This window comes from Cryptomeria japonica, chromosome 4 (genome assembly GCF_030272615.1).
Source record: "Cryptomeria japonica chromosome 4, Sugi_1.0, whole genome shotgun sequence".
Classification (NCBI taxonomy): Eukaryota; Viridiplantae; Streptophyta; class Pinopsida; order Cupressales; family Cupressaceae; genus Cryptomeria; species Cryptomeria japonica.
In genome coordinates, this window is record NC_081408.1 from 332,391,321 (window position 1) to 332,411,890 (window position 20,570).

The 20,570-nt window shown below is 34.1% G+C and overlaps 1 protein-coding gene across 1 annotated transcript; it reads left to right on the forward strand.

The window, feature by feature from the left end:
* Window positions 1–2,805: 2,805 nt before the first annotated feature.
* Window positions 2,806–4,459, forward strand: LOC131063584 (sufE-like protein 1, chloroplastic/mitochondrial). Its single transcript, XM_057997447.2, has one exon. It carries the CDS (start codon window positions 3,096–3,098, stop codon window positions 4,110–4,112), a length of 1,017 nt encoding a protein of 338 aa, XP_057853430.2. The 5' UTR covers window positions 2,806–3,095; the 3' UTR covers window positions 4,113–4,459.
* The last annotated feature ends 16,111 nt before the right edge of the window (window positions 4,460–20,570 follow it).

The following is a 20,570-nucleotide window of genomic DNA, read 5'->3' on the forward strand; positions in this document are numbered from 1 at the left end:
ATTAATAACTAAATGAGATGATTTGATTTGGTTTTGTAAAGTCTCTAAATCCACAGTTGAGTCTTAATATTATTTCAAATAGAAAAATTGTGTCTTGTTGCCTTTCTTGATGTTCTTAGTAATGTTATGTGCTAAGTTTTATTTGCCGAATTCTATTTTGTGTTTTTTCAAAATTCTTCTTTATGAAAATATGAATTATGTGCGTAGATCACTTCATGCGCATAAGACAAATTTTGGATTATATTGCCCTTACGAAACCAAATAAGGATCTCATCATGAATTGTAAGATTGTCTATTGAAGCTTCACCTTTATAGGTACTTTCCCTTAATTGGATTAGAATGTTGCATCCTATGTCGGAGTCACTTTGAATGCCTTATTCTTCTCAATATTAAGGTATTGTGATGTATTTTGCCTTTTAAGCTTAATAGTCAGTATCAATACCTATTGTTTGTAGATGTTTTATGAAGATTTCCCTACTTTTTTGAGTTTTCCTTATGTTTTCCAGTTGGGTTAGGTTTACAATAACTTCTTTCCCTTTCCAACCCCCTTTCCAAAACAACGAAGAGCCAAATTCTAAAACCCCCGAGGTCGTTCCATAGGATGCAACCGATCCCACCCTTATGGAACTTTTGAATTGCCTTGCTTCATGTCTTCAGAACCAACTGGGGATCAACAAGATACACCAATAATATATGATTAATCAGATAAGGAGAAAATATAATTAAGGTAGACAAGTTCCATGTTTGATAAAAAATGAACATAGTTGGAAATTTTGGATTCAAGAATAAAAAAAAGGTGGGGTTGAAATTGTGGTTCACCAAAATTAGGGAAATTACACACATTGTACAATAGTACAAGAGCTAATTAATAATTAACTGATCAATAAACAATCAAAGTCAAATCGCGTAAGAGCTAGGATGGTAAATATAAAATAGAGCTAGAATATGATTAACTTTATGCCATTTTAGGGTTATTTATAATGAAAACATTGCTTTATATTGTAATTGATGATCAAAATGAAAATTATAGGATTGTATCTACATTTGTCAAACTATGATGAATTTGGGCTTACATAACACAAGGTTGTGTATGTGGTTTAATTTGTGGACACCTTGGCCTCATACTTATCTATCCACTATTGAAACACTTCATATTTTGTTCACCTTTTGCCTATACTTGTATATGAAATAGATTGGGTGTTGAAAAGAACCTTAGACGTATATAGTGTCTAGAGGCAAGTATGATATTTCCTTGATAAAATAATCAATAAATAATTCAAACCTAACTTACATAAAGAGATGAGATGGTTAGTACAAAAGAGGGTTAAAATGTGATTAGCTATGTGTCATTTCAAGGTGGTTGATGATGAAGATATTATTGCATATTATGCTTGGTGACTAGAATTAGAGTGAACTAGAACTATACTTGCATTTGTCAAAGTATGATGAATGTAAACTATGAATATGAGTCTTCTCAAGACTAGGTTGCACCCACCCTTTGGTCTTTGGACACTTTTGCCTCACATAGATATTTCCTTTAATAAAAAAAATTTGGCATATGATTAATCAAATGAGGATAAAAAGATATAAAGTTAGACAAATTACATATTTGATTAAAAAAGGAACATAGTTAGGAACTTTAGATTTAAGAATAAAAAAATTAAAAAAGTGGGTTTGAAATTGTGGCTCACCAACATGTAGGGAAATTAAACACATCGTACAATGGTATAAGAGCTAATTAATAATAAAACAATCAATAAATAATCAAAGTTAAATTGCATAAAGAGTTAGAATGGTAAATGTAAAATAGAGCTAGAATGTGCTAGCTTTATACCATTTTAGGTTGTTTATAATGAAAAAATTTATTTATATTGTAATTGATGATCAAAATCAAAATTATAGAATAGTATCTACATTCGTAAAACTATGATAAACTTGGGCTTGCTCGAACTCGATTGTGCATGTGGTTTAATTCGTGGACATCTTTGCCTCCTACCTATCTATCTTCTATTGAAACACTCTTCATATTTTGTTCACCTTTGCCTATACTTGTATATGAGACAAATTGGGTGCTGGAAAGCATTGGAGGCTTATAGTGTGTAGAAGCAAGTATGATTTTTTTTGATAATGAGTCAAACATCTTTGTTGATCTACAATGAATAAAGACAAGAATGCAAATTGCTTAGATGAAAGTGCAATATTTGATGTAGTGATATGATGTTGATACAAGAGTTGAAATAATGACTTATGGTATGTTTCAACATCTCTATCCACTCATTACTAATGTCCTAAGGATTGTCCTTAAATACAAAATCCTAGGTGCTCATTTAGAAAGGCAAGAATAGCTAGTTACATTAGAACAAGGTTGTAAATGTGGATCTATTTAAGAGATTTATCCACCCACACTTCCAATCTAATACAATAAAAAAATAAAACAAATTAATAAATAAAAACTTCAAAATAATATCAACTTATGTAACTAAATGTTAAAACGAATAAGAAAACAAGGTATACATTTTCCCCTACACATATCTATCTTCTCTATAGTTTATAAATGATTATTAAGAGAGTTGGTGTCTTTTCTCCAAAATAAAGTCATCCCCATTTAAATCTGCATAAAATCAGTTGCTAATCCAACTATAAATAAGATAGCATAATCAACTGGTCAAACAGGGGCTAATCTATCTATAAATAAGATAGCATAGCCCCTGGTCACCGAGGGGCTATTCTAACCATAATTAAGAGATAATAACACCACCTAACCCATGAAACCACACCCTTATCCGGCGGAAATCATTCACAAGATTCCCATTTGTCTTTCGCTTCAGACATCGATAATAAATTAATTCTCATGTTATAGCCATGTAAAATTCTCATTTGAATTTTATAAGTATTGTCTATGAAAGTAATATCTGTGGCAATTTCTGGGCGTTGGCGAGAACCCAAAATTGTTGAACTCCAGGCGGTGATTCCTCTGAAGCGGTTTTAGTTTGTAATCGTAAGCCTCTCTTCTATTAAGAAACTCAGGAAACTTGCAGCCGAGGTTAGTATTAGAGCTTTTCTTTTTGAGGTTGAATCCTCTCTGTTCGTAAGCAATGTCAATATCTCATTGTTTAGGCTCATCATTAAGGATATCATTTGGGGCACCCGTCAAGTATGCTCTGCCTTCAATATCCCCCAATTATAAGAAGAATCTGTGTTTTAGAAAACCCATTTACAGAAAACTATTAGTTTCTGCAAATTCCCCTGCCCTCATGACTACATGCGTTCGAGCTGTCGAAAAGATTCCCCCAAAGCTTCATGACATCGTAAAATTGTTTGAGGGGGTCTCTGAACCTCGTTCAAAGTATGAACAACTGATGCACTATGGGAAAAAATTAAAACCCCTGGCGAAAGAATTCCAGACCAAGGAAAACAAAGTTGAAGGGTGTGTTTCCCAGGTGTGGGTCAGGGCATTCCTGGATGATAACAAAGTTTATTTTGAGGCAGATTCGGACTCTGTTTTGACAAAGGGTCTGGCTGCCCTTTTAGTAGAGGGGCTTTCTGGGTCTTCTCCTGCTCAAATTCTTGGCGTTACCCCTGATTTTGTACATAGGTTGGGTCTTAAACAGAGCTTGACACCTTCTCGCAACAATGGGTTTTTGAATATGCTTAAATTAATGCAGAGGAAGACACTTCAGGTTTACTTGGAGGCTGAAAAGGCAGGGAGTTCAAAGGATGTTAACTCCAATGACCTGGATGTCAATGGAGTTAATGTTGTTAATGAGGTAAAAGAAGAGGCTCCTGTTGGAATTGAGGAAAAAGAGATTGATTCCGTTGGGTCAGCTGTAACTTCTAGACTGGACAGAATTAGGCAGAGATTAGAAACAGAATTGGAGCCCATGGTGTTGGAGATAGAGGATGTTTCACATCAACATGCAGGTCATGCAGCAATGCAGGATCAGGCCAAGGAGACTCATTTCAATGTCAAAATTGTTTCGGCCAAATTTGAAGGACTTAGTCTTGTGAAACGTCATAGACTTGTATATGAACTCTTGAATGCAGAGCTGCAAAGTGGGTTGCATGCCCTGTCTATTACAGTAAAAACACCACTCGAAATGGAAAGTATGTAACCTTTGTGTGAATAGAGGAGGCTTCCTTGTGGTCTTTACGAAAATGAAGAAGTGATTCTAAGGAAACATGCCAGTTTTTATAGTTCTATATTTTTGGCTCTTTCATTGCCTCCTGACAGACAGCTTTTCATTTATACGGAGTACGTCCAATTATTGTTTAGCACTTCTTCCGGTTCCTCAAAATGGCTATGGATTTGTAAGCAAAAAGATCATTTGTAATCTTCTGAAAGAGTTTCACTGTATTGTGGAATGGAGCTTCAGAAATTTTGAGGAAAATAGTCAATGTGAGCCAATCCTTATAGAAATGCCAAAACCCTCACTCTCATTTGCTGGTACTGTACCTGTTATCATTTTGTAGTCCAGTCTTGCCTTTAAATGCTCTTGCATATGCTCATTTCATCTTCATATTTAATTTTTAGAATCCATTCATTCTGGGCGATCATTATTGGATTGAAAAGCATCCATTTCATGATTAGGCTCAAAAGTAGTTGTTCATAAGAGATAAGAATAGCATATACGTACATGTGAGATCACTTAGCCGTCTTAGACTGGTTCCACTGAATAGTTAATGGATGCCAACAAAGTCAAATCTGCTCAATGCGTTGACTGAAACTTATTTTGTAGCTACTGAGATACCTGAAAATCTTGTATTCAAATTTTTTTGACTACTGTAAAATGAAAGCATGTTCGATACAAAATATCAAGGATTGAGTTGTGATTATGTCCTGAAATCTTCCAAATAATGTTGATTTACTTGTGTAGTAATTTAATACATGATTTTTTACTTTATGCGAGTAAAAATTTTGAGTCATGATTTCTTATGTTTACTAGTGTTTGTCTACTAGCTCTCTAATACTTAAGGCATTTGCAGAATTTGAAATATAATAAAAAATGCAACCTTTCATCTGTTTCCTTAGATAATTTTTATCTGTTTTAAAAGCCTGGCTAAGTTATGACATTGTCAGACTCAGTCACACTTCATTGATTTTCTTCAAATTAGATTTCCATCATTTTTTTTTCTCATCATTTCCGTTGCCCCCCACTCTTCTGAACTTGCCAATATGCGTCCAAGGCATTTTTATTTTCTGCGTGAAAAAACTACGAGAGGAAATGACTTTCATAGCTACTTTTCCTTATAGTCCTGATGCTATTGGAAACTGATTCAATGGTTTTATAAATATTTCACAGAAGAATTCAATGTGACCACACTTTCAGTGACTTAAGTTTTGATGCATGTTACCAAGAAATTGACTTTAAAGCAGATTGAATGTTCAATGATCTGCAAGGACATCTTACAAACCCATAACATAGCAGGGACAAAAAGCTGAGAAAAGTTTTGGATGTGAACACATTCCTCCTAAGTATCAGCCACAAATGGTTTTTCAGGGACAATAAAATGGAATCCCAGGAAAAGCACAAAAACATTATGAGCATTCCCATTCTGTATCATGTACCATTGTTATCAAGTGTGAAAACGTATAGAGGCTAAGTGCTAACATGGGAACCGTTTAAGACTTGCTTTTTCTATGCAAAATTGCAATTGTGTCAACTAGAAATTAAATACTTAAGTAAAAAGTACTTTACATATGCTAGAAGAAATGTACTCGCATCTCATCTTGCTTGTCATGTCTACCCTTTCAAAGACTAATTTGTATTATTTTGTTCAGCTTTTATATTACAGATTTATTGTGAATTATTTTTGTTCAACATTTCAACTTTGTAATCAAATTGTGTATTTTAATTTTTTATTTTAACTAAGAATTTATCACACATAATGAATAAGTAACAAAATACCCTGATGTAGAGCATATGGAATCAATGCTCTGCAGGGAATGGGTGGAGAGAGAGATGAAATTATTTTGAAGTTTGAAGATATAAGAACAATCATGAATGCTGATGTATCAACATCCCATCTTCTACTAGTTTATTGACCACATAGAATGATGCTTTACATTGATGGAATTATGCATTCAATGCACAAGCGAGCATCTTGTTTTAAAATTTATGTCCAAGTTAAGAGGCAGATTGTCCCAGAAAGGGGAAATCAAATGGAAATTTACTGTACACTAGTTGCAATCCAATACTAGAATAGATTCTCCCCAATTTTTGTCGCAGGAACCTAAAATCTTAATGCTACCAAAACTGCAGCAAATTCTTAACTATTGCCATCCATGTCCCAAGGTTGAATACATTTTTACAGTGCCCAACCAAGTGAATTATTATCATCTATTGCTCCTTCCAACTAATTAGATTGCTTGCAAAATTATTTGTTCATCTTCTTGTAGGTTCCTCCCTTTCTTTTTAATTTTAAGCAAGTGGGTATAAATAATGGTCCATTTGTGGTACCTTCACTTGCATCTTTAGCTTTAGAAGACCCTTGGCGCATTTGATCAGAAAAGTAACTCACTTTGCCACGTACTTTTTGTATGTAGAAATACTTTTGGTGCAAAATAATCTTTAATGCATTTTAAAGCGATCCCCAAAATAACTAGAAATGCTTTTATACCTTAAATTTGCATAATTCCCTTTTCCAATATTCGTGCTCGCTTAACTGGCTATGACTCACACATTGTAGACTTGACATTTTAACTTGCTATCTATAAATAACACCAGTTTCCACAGGCAATTATAAAGTGCATAATTAACTAGATGTCCTTGAGACTCGCTTGGAGAGTTTTGTCTATCACATCATTTATCCTGTTAACCAACAAACCGTTCACTCACTTTTCAAAAAGTTGTGTTACGAAGTTATAAATAAGCCAGTTGTTCCAAGTCCAGCACGAGTGTACATGATTTCAAAGTAAATTCACATTTTCAAAAAATAATTGGCCATACTGCCGAAAACTGCCAATGTCTGAATTACACAATATACAAGAATTTTGTATTTAGAAGTTTGGCTAATATTTTTGATTGTGGTCTCTTACATCCCATATGGCATAGATCATAGTTGGAAAACTCAGCAAGTTGCAAGCACTTGTGGGTTATTTTTTGAAACCAGTACTCAGAGAGGAAATTTACAGGTTAGAGGAGCCAAGTTTTCAGCAAGTTGTGGTAGTAATACTCGGTGAGGCCACACCTGCAACTCGCTGGACATGAAACAGGTAACCCAATGTAGCAAAAATTGCACCAAAATTTCAGCATAAACACTGAAAGAGGCAATTTTCTGGCATTTGAGTTTTCTATGCAAACTGGAGTTAAATACACAGTTTGTTGCTTTTTCTAAAATTATAAAAATGACACACACCATGAAGGTCTCTGTGGTTTCAAGGCCTTCATTTGGGCTTGGTGGCAGGGCCTCCACCCTTCAATTCCACCATGAGCTACAAAAGGAAAGATGCAAGGTCCCCTGCCAAACTCATTTGATACATTTTGTAGCTGTATTTTCCAAAAGTTTTTCTTTTTAAAAAATTTGACTATTTTTTCCAGTTGCCAGATTTAACCAAGTCCGAGGTTGAAAACTATGGCATAGACTATATTCCATAACAAAAGTCTAAGAACCACACTACAAGATATGGAAGGTCAAGTTGGGTAATGGAGGATTTAAAACTGCATTTATCCTCTAGTTCTGTGTTAGTGCCCGGATCATCAACTTTTAACAACCTGGTTTCCAGTTACAGAATTGTGGACTTTCTAACCAAGTCTTTCTGAGTCTATGGTCTCCCTGTTTTGCATAGTCTGTAATCGACATGAAATTTTTTCGAAGTATCATGCAGTTTAGGACCTGAGGTACTTTTTAGTCTTGCAATATTTCTTGTGCCCTGTATGTTGCAGTCTGAAGTGATGTTTCTAAGTCAAAATTACAGAATGGAATATGAGTCCTGCAATGTTTTCAATCCTTAGATTTCTTGTGAGGTTTAAGAGCCCCTAAGTTTGAGTTCAGAATATAGGTGCTTTAAATTCCCAATGCACAAACATGAGCATATGTCCAGTTTTCCGTATACCACAAGCTACTGTCTTTCACTAAGTTCACAAGGTTAATGGCATATGAAATACTTATATCATAAAAGTGAAGACCTATCTCAATAAGACTTAATCTTTACACTATGTATAGAATATAGTTTAATTATACAAAGAGGCATCTACAATGACATACAAATATCCGTAAACAAAAAATTGGTTTTGAATAAATTTGACGTGTAGATGACAGGTAAATGCATGTATGTTTCAGTTTCTCTATAAGTATTATTTTATTACTCTGAATAAAATAGAATCATTGCCACCTGTCTCTAAGCATATGAAACTATTACATCTTTAATGAGAGTGAAAGAGTGCAGCATTATTCAGTTTCATGTCTTTCTTGACAATTAATAAATATGCAAGACAATTATGTGATATCTCTCAACATTATTTTACGTATATTTTTTAAAGAATATAAATATACTAGTTTTAGACTGCTTACATTATGTGATGTATATTAATGATGTAATAAAATCATTTAATTATGCGTAAAAGCTAATTTAGAATGTAAGTTATAACCAATGTAACTCACCCATTCAATAATAAGTTATAACCAATGTAACTCACCCATTCAATAATAAATACAAGCACGCACTCACTGAAGTGTATGCCATCCAATTCTATGAACTATCTGAATCCATTCTTCAAACTTTTGGTATCAAAGCGAAGCGACACTAGGAAGAGAATGTTGATTCAGAGCAAGGAAGCCCTTAGAGAGAGCATGCCAAATCAGAGAGAGAAAACCCAGTGGAGAGGGTACACTGATCCAATTCATTGGGAAGGAGAAGAATTCACTGGAGGAGTTATTGTGAAAAAAGAGGCAGAAATCAGAAATTTTTGAATTTTTTAAGCCCGGACAGGAACCTGCGCCCAGGCTCAGTGTGAACGTGCAAGGGAAAGTTCAAGTGGTTTGAGTTAGTCTATTTTATATTTCACTTTAGTGATTAAAGTGAAGGCCTTTCCTTTAGCTAGATAAGTCTAAATCCTTATCTTCCATCTTATCCTTATGAGTGATAAGGATGCTTTTGTAATTTTTTTTTTTTAGATTAGATTCGTAGATGAATTAGTATAAAAATAGGAACAAGATTGAAGATTGTAAGCATTTTATTCAGATTATCTTTCATTGGATTGAAAGACTAATTTTTTTTTATTTTTATTTTTTTTTGATTTATTTGAGGATTGGAAAATTGAATGTAAGATACAACTGGTTTCCGTGCTACCGTAGATCAGTTTTGAAGAACTAATTATTTATTTATTTTTTATTTTTTAGGATTGGAAAATTGAATGTAAGATACCACTGGTTTCCGTGCTACTGTAGATCAGTTTCGAAGATTGTAAGCATTTTATTCAGATTATCTTTCATTGGATTGAAAGACTAATTTATTTATTTTTTATTTTTGGTTTGTTTGTTGTGGAGGATTGGAAAATTGAATGTAAGATACAACTAGTTTCCGTGCTACTGTAGATCAGTTGTGCATGTTTCCTTGTGCATTTCTTTAATGGATGAAAAATAGGTTATAAGGTGTAATTATCTTTATTTAAGTATCATTTAAGCATCCACTTATCAATCCTTCAAGAAATGATGATAAAGAGAAATCAAGCAATCAGTGATACTCTAGAATACTCCTTAAGCAATTTTTTGAATTTAAGGAAGTGTCTTGCAAATAGAAATGATGGCTAGCCTTTAGAGTTCATGAGAATTGAAGTACCATCCATTCTTCATCAAGTATGCCACCTTGAGATGGGTAGATTGGAGGTCTCTCCATGTTTGTGGGCTGGGAGGCAAATGAATGCTCTTGGTTGTTGAGGTAGTCTTCATATGCCTTATCAAGCACACCACATTGAGATGAATTTATTTGAGGTCCAATCATGCTTGTGGGTTGGGAGGCAACTAAGTGCTTCTTGACTTGAGCAATGATGATGACCAACCTCCAAAGTGGACTGAGGGATGGAATGAATCTAAAATTCTTCCATGCTCTCACAATAAAAGGATGACCATCCTTGACATTGTGGTTTGCAAACATATCCAATGAATTCCTAATATGATTGTTTATGAAGAATATGCTATAATTTATTTATCCTAATATTAATGATATTATGATTTATAGAATAGGCATTTATTGATTTTCAACAAGACAATATGAAGGAGAGTTATTGTAGCAAAATAGTGTCACAATATTTATAAATTGTTTCCACAATAAACATTCTTTCTTCTTATATCATTTAATGTCCCCTACTAGGAGGTTCCCTGTATAATTAATATACATCATTATGCCTTAAATCTGAACACTGAACTAGAGAACAATTGGCATTCATAATACAATTAATAGTTACTATACTCGAAGCCCCAATCCTTCCTTCTTTCTTAATCATCAACCCTAACAAAGGAATGGGGAATTACTTGTTAGGGCGTTAGGGAAACCATTCTCCACAAATAGGCCCAAGGGTTTCAAGAATGCATGTCCATACTACCTCTTGGACTCCCTAAGGGTTTGAGGAACACTCGTCTATACCACCTTTTGGGGCTCACCTATTTTGGGAGGTATTATAACTGTCTTTCCCTAACAAATCCAACCTATCCTCATGAAGGGCAATAGAGAATGATTAAGAATTAGGCTGAGTATATTATGCTCTAATGTATTATGATTGTATATGTAAACAAATGAAATTAAGAATAATTGTTATATAAATTTTGTTAGAGTTATCTTGTATTAGCTAATAATTATTTATTTAATTATTAGTCTATTATACTCTACGCTTAAGCTAAACTTAGGCATTTAATAATATGGTAGGTATTATTCTAATTATTAAATACATTTTATCCCTTTAGGGTTGCACACCTTTAGGGTTGCATATTCTCTTTTTATAAGGATTGTATTGTACTTTTTCATTTAATTCCCTCTTTGAATGATAATCTTCTTCTTCAGAGCCATTATTGTTTTTTGCCTCCATTCTTCTCTTGTGATAGGTATTTTGCTTGCAGGCGTTCTTGGGATCTCTGAAGTTGTATTTCTCAACTTCTTCATGGTATCAGAGCCTACATCTGCTGCTTCTTGTTCCTAATTTTTCAGAAGATTTTTTGGAGGAGGGTTTCAAGCTTTTTCAAAGTTTTTTATTTGGATCTGGGGTGCTTTTTTGTTTCTGGGAATTTTGGGCTCAAACGAACCTCAACGTTGAGCTTAGAACACCCAAAAACTCCCATTTTCATATAAAACTTGTATTTCTCAATTTCTTCAAATTTGATTAACAAATATAAATCTTATTATTTTTGTTATATGTGTATATTAGAATAAATGTAACAATTTATACTATAGGCTATATATCTGTCATTTTTTCCTAATATAACTTAGATGCAATATTACTATAAATAAACATTCAGTTTATTAGTGAGATATAGCATGCCAATCTACTATTTTTGATATTTAAAAGTAGCAAAACAAGGGTGCTGACCCTGTATACAAACAACCCACAGGCAGTGGAAAACAAAGGCAACAAAACAAGGGTGTTGACCCTATACAAACTTAGGTCGAATAGTCCATTGACAACGGGTCAGAAAACTACTATTAAAAAATCAAACAAACCCATCAACAACACAATAGCAGAAAACTAGGTTCCTAACTCAAGAGTGGGAAGAAACACCCACAACTTGACTTAGAAGAGTTTGGGGGGAGGGGGAAGAATTACCTTTTTGTTTACGACAAACAATATTCGTGACAATCCTACTATTAGGAACATCATTACAAGTGGGATCGAGGGGGGAAATCCCCTTAATAGTAATTATTAGCAACAAGAGCAGACTGTTGTTGCAGAACATGGGCAACAAAAGTAAAAAATTCAAAGCCAACGAACCCCACACCAATAGGAGTGCGATCCAGGGGGGTAGCGGGAGCCACAATAGTAGTAAGAAGCACAACCTCATCATAGGAGTCATCAATAACATGTGAAAAGTCTACAGTTACACAATGATTGCCAATAAATTAATATATAATCTCCTTCCATGATCTTCCTTCTCCCTTGCAAGTCGATCTTATATAGCCTCTAAGAGGAAGCATAGAGTCATACCCCTTTGTAAGGGATGTCTAGCTTCATGAAGATGTTTCTCTTCCTTGTTGATTGTTGTCCCTTCAGGATGTAAATAATTTACTGTTCATTTGATGAAGATTATGATTTAGTCTATTTCTAACTAATATTTATTAGGATGATCGTGCCTTAGAACAAACTATTTATCAATTAATATATGCATACAAGCTTCTATGATCCCATCGAAACCTTGCTATTTTGGACGTGGATTTGCTTGCTTTATGGTGGATGGACTTGTTGCCAACATCTTCTCTTGCCACTAAATTGTGAAGTCTCATAGATGAGACAGTTTTATGATCAATGGTGTCTTTTGATTTATTTATTTGTGTTTCCTCACTGCTTGAAGATGGGTAAGAGGTTGTTAATAGGTGGGACATGACATATCAGGCCCCTATAACAAAAACCATTCTGAAAAAAATCAAAAAAATCTCACAATGCTCAAAATCAATGTTTAGATATTAATCATATAAAGTGCCCTAATAAAATTTTGATAGTTGCTTCCCAAATGTTAGATTTCATTTTCAACAACAAACCTAATAGTTACAAATGTATTGATAAGAAAATATGCTCTTCACCCATTCAGGGTTTTGCAACATCCATTCTTAGTACTTAACATGATGACCCTCATAATTGTGATTTCAATCAAACTAGAAAAATGCATTCAAAATTTTCAAAAAATTAGTAATGACATCCTTGGTAGAAATTTTATATGAATACAATACAAATATGTTATTATAGTAACATTAATGGCTATTACAATAAAATATGAGTAGCAATTTTATATTAATACTATACAAATATGTTACTATAGTAACATTAATGACTATTACAAAAAAATATGAGTCACCTATACCTTCATAACTTTGTTCAAGATAAGTATTTCAAATACCATGTTAATATCTATTAAATCTTCTTGAAATTCCATTGTACCCCGTCATTTGAAAGAGGCTCTTCAAGTTGGGTGAGAAATCTTTGAATGGTACAAGGTCAGTCCAAGAAAAAGGGCAACACTTCGCTTCGAACCACATAGCATGCAGGCTTCTTGCTAAACTTCTCTAACAAAAGGTTTCCCTTCACTTTATGAAGTGTTTCAAATTGGGGAACCATTAAGGATATATAGTACATAATACTGATGTTGGTAGTGATAACATAGGAATATGGAATAAGAAAACCATTCATGTATGAATTAAATAAACATGCTTTGGTGAAAGACATACAATCCTTTCAATCACGAAACTTGAGAATGGTCGATCCCTTTCATGACACTTAACAACCACAAAATCCACAAGAAGTCCATAAGATACAGAACAAATTGGAGTTAGCTTTAAAACCTTTGAGCCCTAAGATTCCTAAGAATTTAAAGATACCCAACATGTTCATGATAAACCAAATCAAGGCTTCCAAGCTATTAACTCAAGCATCAATCTCAACTCAATGCCACAACCATCTAGAATCATGCAACTAAACAATCACAACACATCATCTACTCTATATGTGACAAGGCATAATCATCAATCTACAACATCATCATTAGGTGCACTTGAAGCACTCAAAATTGTTGAATTTTGACATACACACAATCCAAATTTAAAAGAAGTGCAACACAATCAATGTGCAACATCATTTGATCTACAACATCCCCTTGAGGGATGAAATAGATAGATACTTTATGGAGCTCCACTAAATGGGAAGTCTCAAAACAAATATTTGAGTGAACTAATGATCATCATCACAATAACTTGGTAACATCCTTCAAAATTTCATCATCACAATAACTTGGTAACATCATCCAGATTTTCATCATCGCAACTTTACAATTTAGATTGCCATATCATAGTAACATGTCTAACCTAACACAAAGTTAATACTAGGAAGTTCAGATTGATGCTTGGCTCTGTGTTCAATGACTCCCCTCTGCCTCTTGCTCAACAAACTTCCTTTGCAGGTGCATTCAATAGGGATGGATCTACGTTCAATAGCTCTCCTCTACCATTTCCCACTCAGTGGCTTCTTCTGTCGTTGCATTCAATGGGGATGGAGTTGTTGCCTTGTCAAGGAGTGGTGTTCCCCCCTTGTGTGTGTTGTGGGTGTTGGGGATGCCCAACCTTTGCATAACCCCCCACTTGTGGGTGTTGGTGCTATGGTTGCTCCTAGTCACATCATTGTTGCCATTGCTAATGATGGTCCTATTAATGCAGGTGCTAAGGTCCCTCTCAGACCTTCTTCTACAGCTAGTGAGCAAAGTTTTGCTCATGTAGCCAGATATGTTGCTTATCCCCGTAAAGAGAAATAGTGACCTCTTCCTTGTGCCAAAACCTCCCTTGAGGTGGTTTGTGGCCAAGCTGTGGTAGAAAATGCTGGCTTTTATGAACGTTGCGGGTTAGTGTGCAAATTTGCTAGATTTTGGCCTTCTCTCCCCGACCTCCATCATTGACTAAGTGATTCTTGGAAGCCTTTGGTTGCTAGTAGCATTGAGCTTTACCTTGTGCTAAAGATTTTTCATTGCTTCCTTTGCTTCTTCTCGTGATCGTGACTTAGTGTTGGGCAATTTGTGGGCTTGGGGATTTAACTCTCTCTGTCAATCCTTAGTGGACAACTTCTTTTAACCCTCTTACCGAATCACTCAATGTGCGTCCAGTATGGGTTTTCCTTCCTAACCCCCCCCTTCATTTTTGGGAGCATTCTTGTTATGAGGCTATTGATAACTCTATAGGTTGTTTCTTAAAGGTTGATGATTCCACAACTACCATGGGTCATTCTACCTTTGTTCGCATTTTAATCAACATTGACATCTCTATGCCTCTCCCTGGGGATGTGGTTCTTATGGTTGGGGATAAGCCATGGACTCAATCGTTGGATTACGAGGGCCTTCCCTTTTGTTGTCAGAGATGCTTCTCAATGGGTCACTTAGCTTTGGATTGTTCTCTCTCATGCCATATAGAAGCTGCTATGTGGTGGAAAGATGCTATTGTTGATCACTTGATTGTTAAGGCTTCTGATTCTAACATTTCTGACTCCTCCTCCTCTTGGGATGAGGTTGTGCGTCTTACTGCCATTGAGGCCTCTGCTACTAATGTGACCTCCTCTAGCCCCAAGGCTCCTACACCTGCTGCTCTTGTTCTGCAACATTGATATGCTCCTAGTGAATATACTTCTTATGTTGTTCTGTAGCATCAATCTTCTCTTGTTATGGACATAAACTCTGTGGGGATCTCCCTCATTGATCCTACTTATGATGTTCCTAACAATAATATTGCTTGGATTGTTGTTTGTCGCAGGTGGAAGGGGAAGTCTTCCCCCCCTCCTTTTTCTCAAGTTGTGGGTGTTTCTCCCCACCCTTGAGTCAGGGTTTTGCATTGTTGCTAGTTTAGCAGGCTTTTAACAATTGTCTTTTGGCTATTGTTAAAGGCCTTTCCAACCTAGGATTATTAAGGGCCAACAGTCTAGTTTTGCTGCCTTTCTTTTTGCCACCTTTGGGTTGTTTGTATATATGGACAACACCTTTTTTGCTACTTATTCTTAAAAAAAACATGTCTAACCTAACATAATACAAGATCTATCATAAAATAGATAATTTATCAAAGTACCCATTGTCAATCCAACTTAATCACTCATCATATCCCCCACTTCAAATAAGGTAAGGATGTAACTTATGCCTTGGAAAATGGCCATGATACAACATTCTTCATCTTCTTATCATGGTATTCAGTGGAAGGAACCTTGAATATTCATCCCACAAAACACATTAGTGCACACAAGTTCATACAAAAGAAGAAAATTTGTTTATTGGATTCCTATCACCTATCTATGAAGAGATTCTTTTGTAGAATAAATATGTTTTATTGTAGAAGAGGGAATTAATTTTACCAAGGAGATAGATCATAATAAAAAGCACAGTTAGAATTTGCAAAGTCCAAAGCCATTTCATATTGGGAATCATCTTGAACACTCTCTCCATGATCATTGCTTGAGGACAAGCAATCTTTGGTAGTGGACTATAATGTCCCCCTTTTTAAATTGGATTTAATAATAAATAATAATAATAAAATTGAAATATAAAATATAAAATATAAAATAAAATATAAAATATAATATAATTAAAGTTCAACTAATTTTAATGAATGGTCAAAAGGCATGAAATGAAGAGTTGTGACTCCCTCAAACATGAGATATAAAAGGGATAAGAGTTCATTTGAAAGGAATGAGAAGAAAATGAGGAGGCAACTCTTTCAAAAGGAAGAAATGATGAAAGTTCGTAACTCTTTAAAATGGTGGTAATTGTGAAAGGTTGTGACTTGCAAAGGGTAGACTTGATGAAGAGGTGTAACTTCTCCCTCACATTGGAAGATATAAAGGGGAGAAGGTTTCATTTGAGGAGGACATGGAAAGAAGATCCATTTGGAAATAAATTATTATTCTCAAAAGGGCAACACATGAAAACTGAAAGAAATATACCATAGTGGAAATGAGTACAACAAGGACTGGGTTTTGTGTTCACATACATAAGCTAAGATCTATAAATACCAAACATAACATCATAATATTATAACATCAAAGATGAATCATACTTTAATAATTCATGAATAAACATGCTTTCTATATTATGATGAAAATACGCTTTGTGAAAACTTCACAAATATTTTGCACTCGCTATGTTGATTTACTAATTGAGTATAACATCAAGTTAGTAACTAACTGTAACTAGAACAATAAATTACATCCTTAAATTTACATTTCAAGTTCACACATTCAAAATAATAACTTCCTATATGCATCTTTAGTTCTCAAGCTCAACTTAATTCTTTTTTATTTTAAGTTATTTTTCTTGTTAAAAGTTTTTTTTAATAAAATAAAGTAGAATGTTTTTTATATATGTCTACATTTGATATATTTAATTTACTAATTATTAAAAAATTCTAGTATAAAATGATTTTCATGCAAAAATAATAAAATAGAATAGAAAGTTACAATAAAAATCTAGATTTTAGTTTTAACTTATTTTGGAATTATAATTAGTCATTGCTGTTTTAATTTTTAAATGAAAATTTAATTTAATTTGATTTATTTGTATTACATAATAAATATTTTATGAATTTTAAAACTTACAATTTATTATAATTTTAGAATTAATTGTAAGCTTAAAACAAATAGTGGTGATTTAATTAATAATTTTAAATCCAATAATATTTATTCCCACATAGAAATAGAATTGTACTTAAAAATATTTATCTTTAAAAAAATATTTATTATTAATGTCAATTATTAGACACAATACAATATCTGAAGATTTGATTTAAATAATGTGAGAACATACCCTAACTAACTAAATAATATATCATTCAAGATATGATAAATCTTAGGGTAATGGTTTGGATTGCAAGGTTAATGTTGTTTTCAATCTATTGATTATATTTTTAGGTACATATTTTATTAATATTTCAATTCTAATAAATTAAAATAATTAGTTTAATTTTTTTATTTAATTATTGTTCAATTAAAAATATTTATCATTTATAATTTTTTTACATATTATTTTTATTAATATTTGGATTTTCATATATTTTGACTTTGCATTTAGTTTTTGATTAAGGCAAAAACAGGTTTTGAAGGGACCCAAAACCCTTTACAACTAGATTTTGAATGGATCTGAAACCCTCAACCAAAATGTTGTCAAAAGATAGGAGCATGAAATCACCAGACAACCATGGGTTTTAATGGCTCCCATAACCATAAACATGGGTTTTAAAAATAGGCTCCCACAACTTAAAAGAAAAGCTATAATAAGAAAACCCAACAAATTGCCTAAAACCAGAAAAAAAATCCAGCCTAAGTTCCCCCAGTCAAACACCATCAAGATTTACATATAACACTACTCTTATGGGAGCAAAGAGTCATATCAAAAGAGGGCTTAGAAAGCTTAGATTTCTTACCCTTAACAATAATCCAACCTTCTTCCACTTGCACTGCCTCCCATGCCAAGCCAACAAACCCATCACAAGTCCACCATCTTCCTGAGAATGAATGCCTGCAGAAAGAGTATCCACCATCTCAGAGGATTCATCATATTTCCTCCCTATAGGCATAACATTATCAGAAAAGCCACTAGATTTGATAGCCAGAACGCTATCACAAGAATTTATAGCCCAAGGCTCGTTCCCTCTCTCTATAGGGGTTCCAACATGAATATCTTGCACATCTTCAACAACCCCTCCATTTGTGATATCTCGAGAAGATGTCGCCTCACCCTGTGAATCTAGAGCAACCACTTGAGAAAAAATCCTTTGTATCTCATATTGTTTCTCAATCGTGTAATGATGTTCAGAAGCACATTTCCACCACGAAGCCGTCAATGTCTTTTTCTCTAATCCACATTGTGCAACTGCATGACCTGTTTTACAACATCTTCTACACCTGAAGGGTATCCCTTCATAGTCCAAAGATTAAACCCAACAACCCTTAGAAGATTCGAGTAAAATCTTAGCAGGCAATCCTTTTGAAACATCCATTTCAACCATAATACGGGCAAAGGTGGAATAAAGACTATCAAATGATTCATCATCCACCATCAAAAAATCTCCAAGGGCTTCTCCCACTTCCTCAAAAAGAGGATCAACCCATAGATGAAGGGGGAGATTAGGGAGCCGAACCCAAATCGGGATCTAGTTAAACGTTTCAGAAGAAGCATTAAAATCAGGGTGCCAAGTTTTAATCATCAACATAAATCTATCCTCCCGACTAAAATAATGATCACATAAGATTTTGTTTATGTCTTGAGCTTCTCAAACTTTGCAATAAAAAAACCCATTAGCCATGGGGTAAATATGAACTTTACCAGTAATGAGTGGCTCTCAATGCTCTAAGATCCAGGAATGTACCTCGGGGAGGCTAGGCCAAAAACCCCTAAACTGACAGATCACACCTTGTGTGGAAAAAATAGTAACATTGTAATCTATTTCCTCTTCTGTCTCTGCTTTCAACTTGATGGAAATGGTATTTGAAATAGGTATAAACCCTCTGTCTACAATCCATCTCTTCAACCCTTGCTGAAACCGTGCCCTCTTAGTTTATTCTATTTTAATTTTTAATTAAGCTTTAAATTTAAAATTTATTTTTAATTATTTATCTTTTTATGAAATTACAAATAATAATTAAAATTTATTAGATTTAATTTAATTTATAATTATTTATCTAATTAAAATTTTAATTTATTGTAAACAATTATATTTTGAAATTTTATTTTAATTTCTCTCATGATATCTCTATCTTTGTCTTTCCCTCACCCTCTTCCTTTGTCTCTCTCTCCATCTCCACATTCCTCTCTATCTCTATCTCTATCTCCTTCCCTCCCCCTTTCTCTCCATCACTCCCTCTTTCTATCCCTATCTCTCCTTATCTATCCCTCTCTTTGTGTGTCACTCCCTCTTTCCCTATTTCTTTATTTCTCTATCCCCTATTTCTCTATCTCTCTTTCTCACTCGCACACTCCTTACTCCTGCCCATATCTATCTCAATATGTCTCACCCTTTCACACATGATCCTTATTTATCCTCTCTCTCTCTCTCTCTCTCTCTCTCTCTCTCTCTCTCTCTCTCTCTCTCTCTCTCTCTCTCTCTCTCTCTCTCTCTCTCTCTCTCTCTCTCTCTCTCTCTCTCTCTCTCTCTCTCTCTCTCTCTTTCTATATATATATATATCACTTCCCTATCTTTATCTTTCTATGTCTCCATCTCCCCCCTCTCTCTTTCTCTATCTCACCCTCAATCTTTTCCAAGTCATGCTTATTTCTATCTCTCTCTTTCTATCCTCATGCCTCCCTCTCTTTATCCCTATTTCTTCCTCTCTCCCTTTCTCGCTATCACTCCCTTCTTTCATATCTCTCTACTGCTCTCTCCTCTCTCCTTTCCTCCCCCTCCCTCTCTACCTATTTATATATATATCTATCTCCTTCTCCACCCATTGCAAACATAACATGATCTTGTTGGTAATAAAGCCTAGTTATCTTCCTAATTAGTTTTTATTTTAGTCATGTTTGAATCCCTATAACTGGATGTATAGTTGATTTTAAGCTACCACTTCTTGATTGAGACCTTAATTATACAAACAACAACATTTTTAAAATGTTCTGCCAAATGAACTTACACACTTAATAATTGTATGCAAAATACAACAATTTTTTTCCTAATCAACCTTCCACACCCTTCATTGTACCCATTTCACACCAAAATGCGATTCCTAGTTATAGATTCAAAGATTCTGATTTATTAGATTACATAAACACACTTTCAAGTGGAGCTAAAGCTCAAATTTGTAGTTTTACAATGATTAAAGTTTACTACAAAATGAGTAAAACCCTTTTATTTATTTATTTATTTTTAGTCCTTTCTTGCAACCAATCAACAATAACCATTCCCTTATTTCAAACTT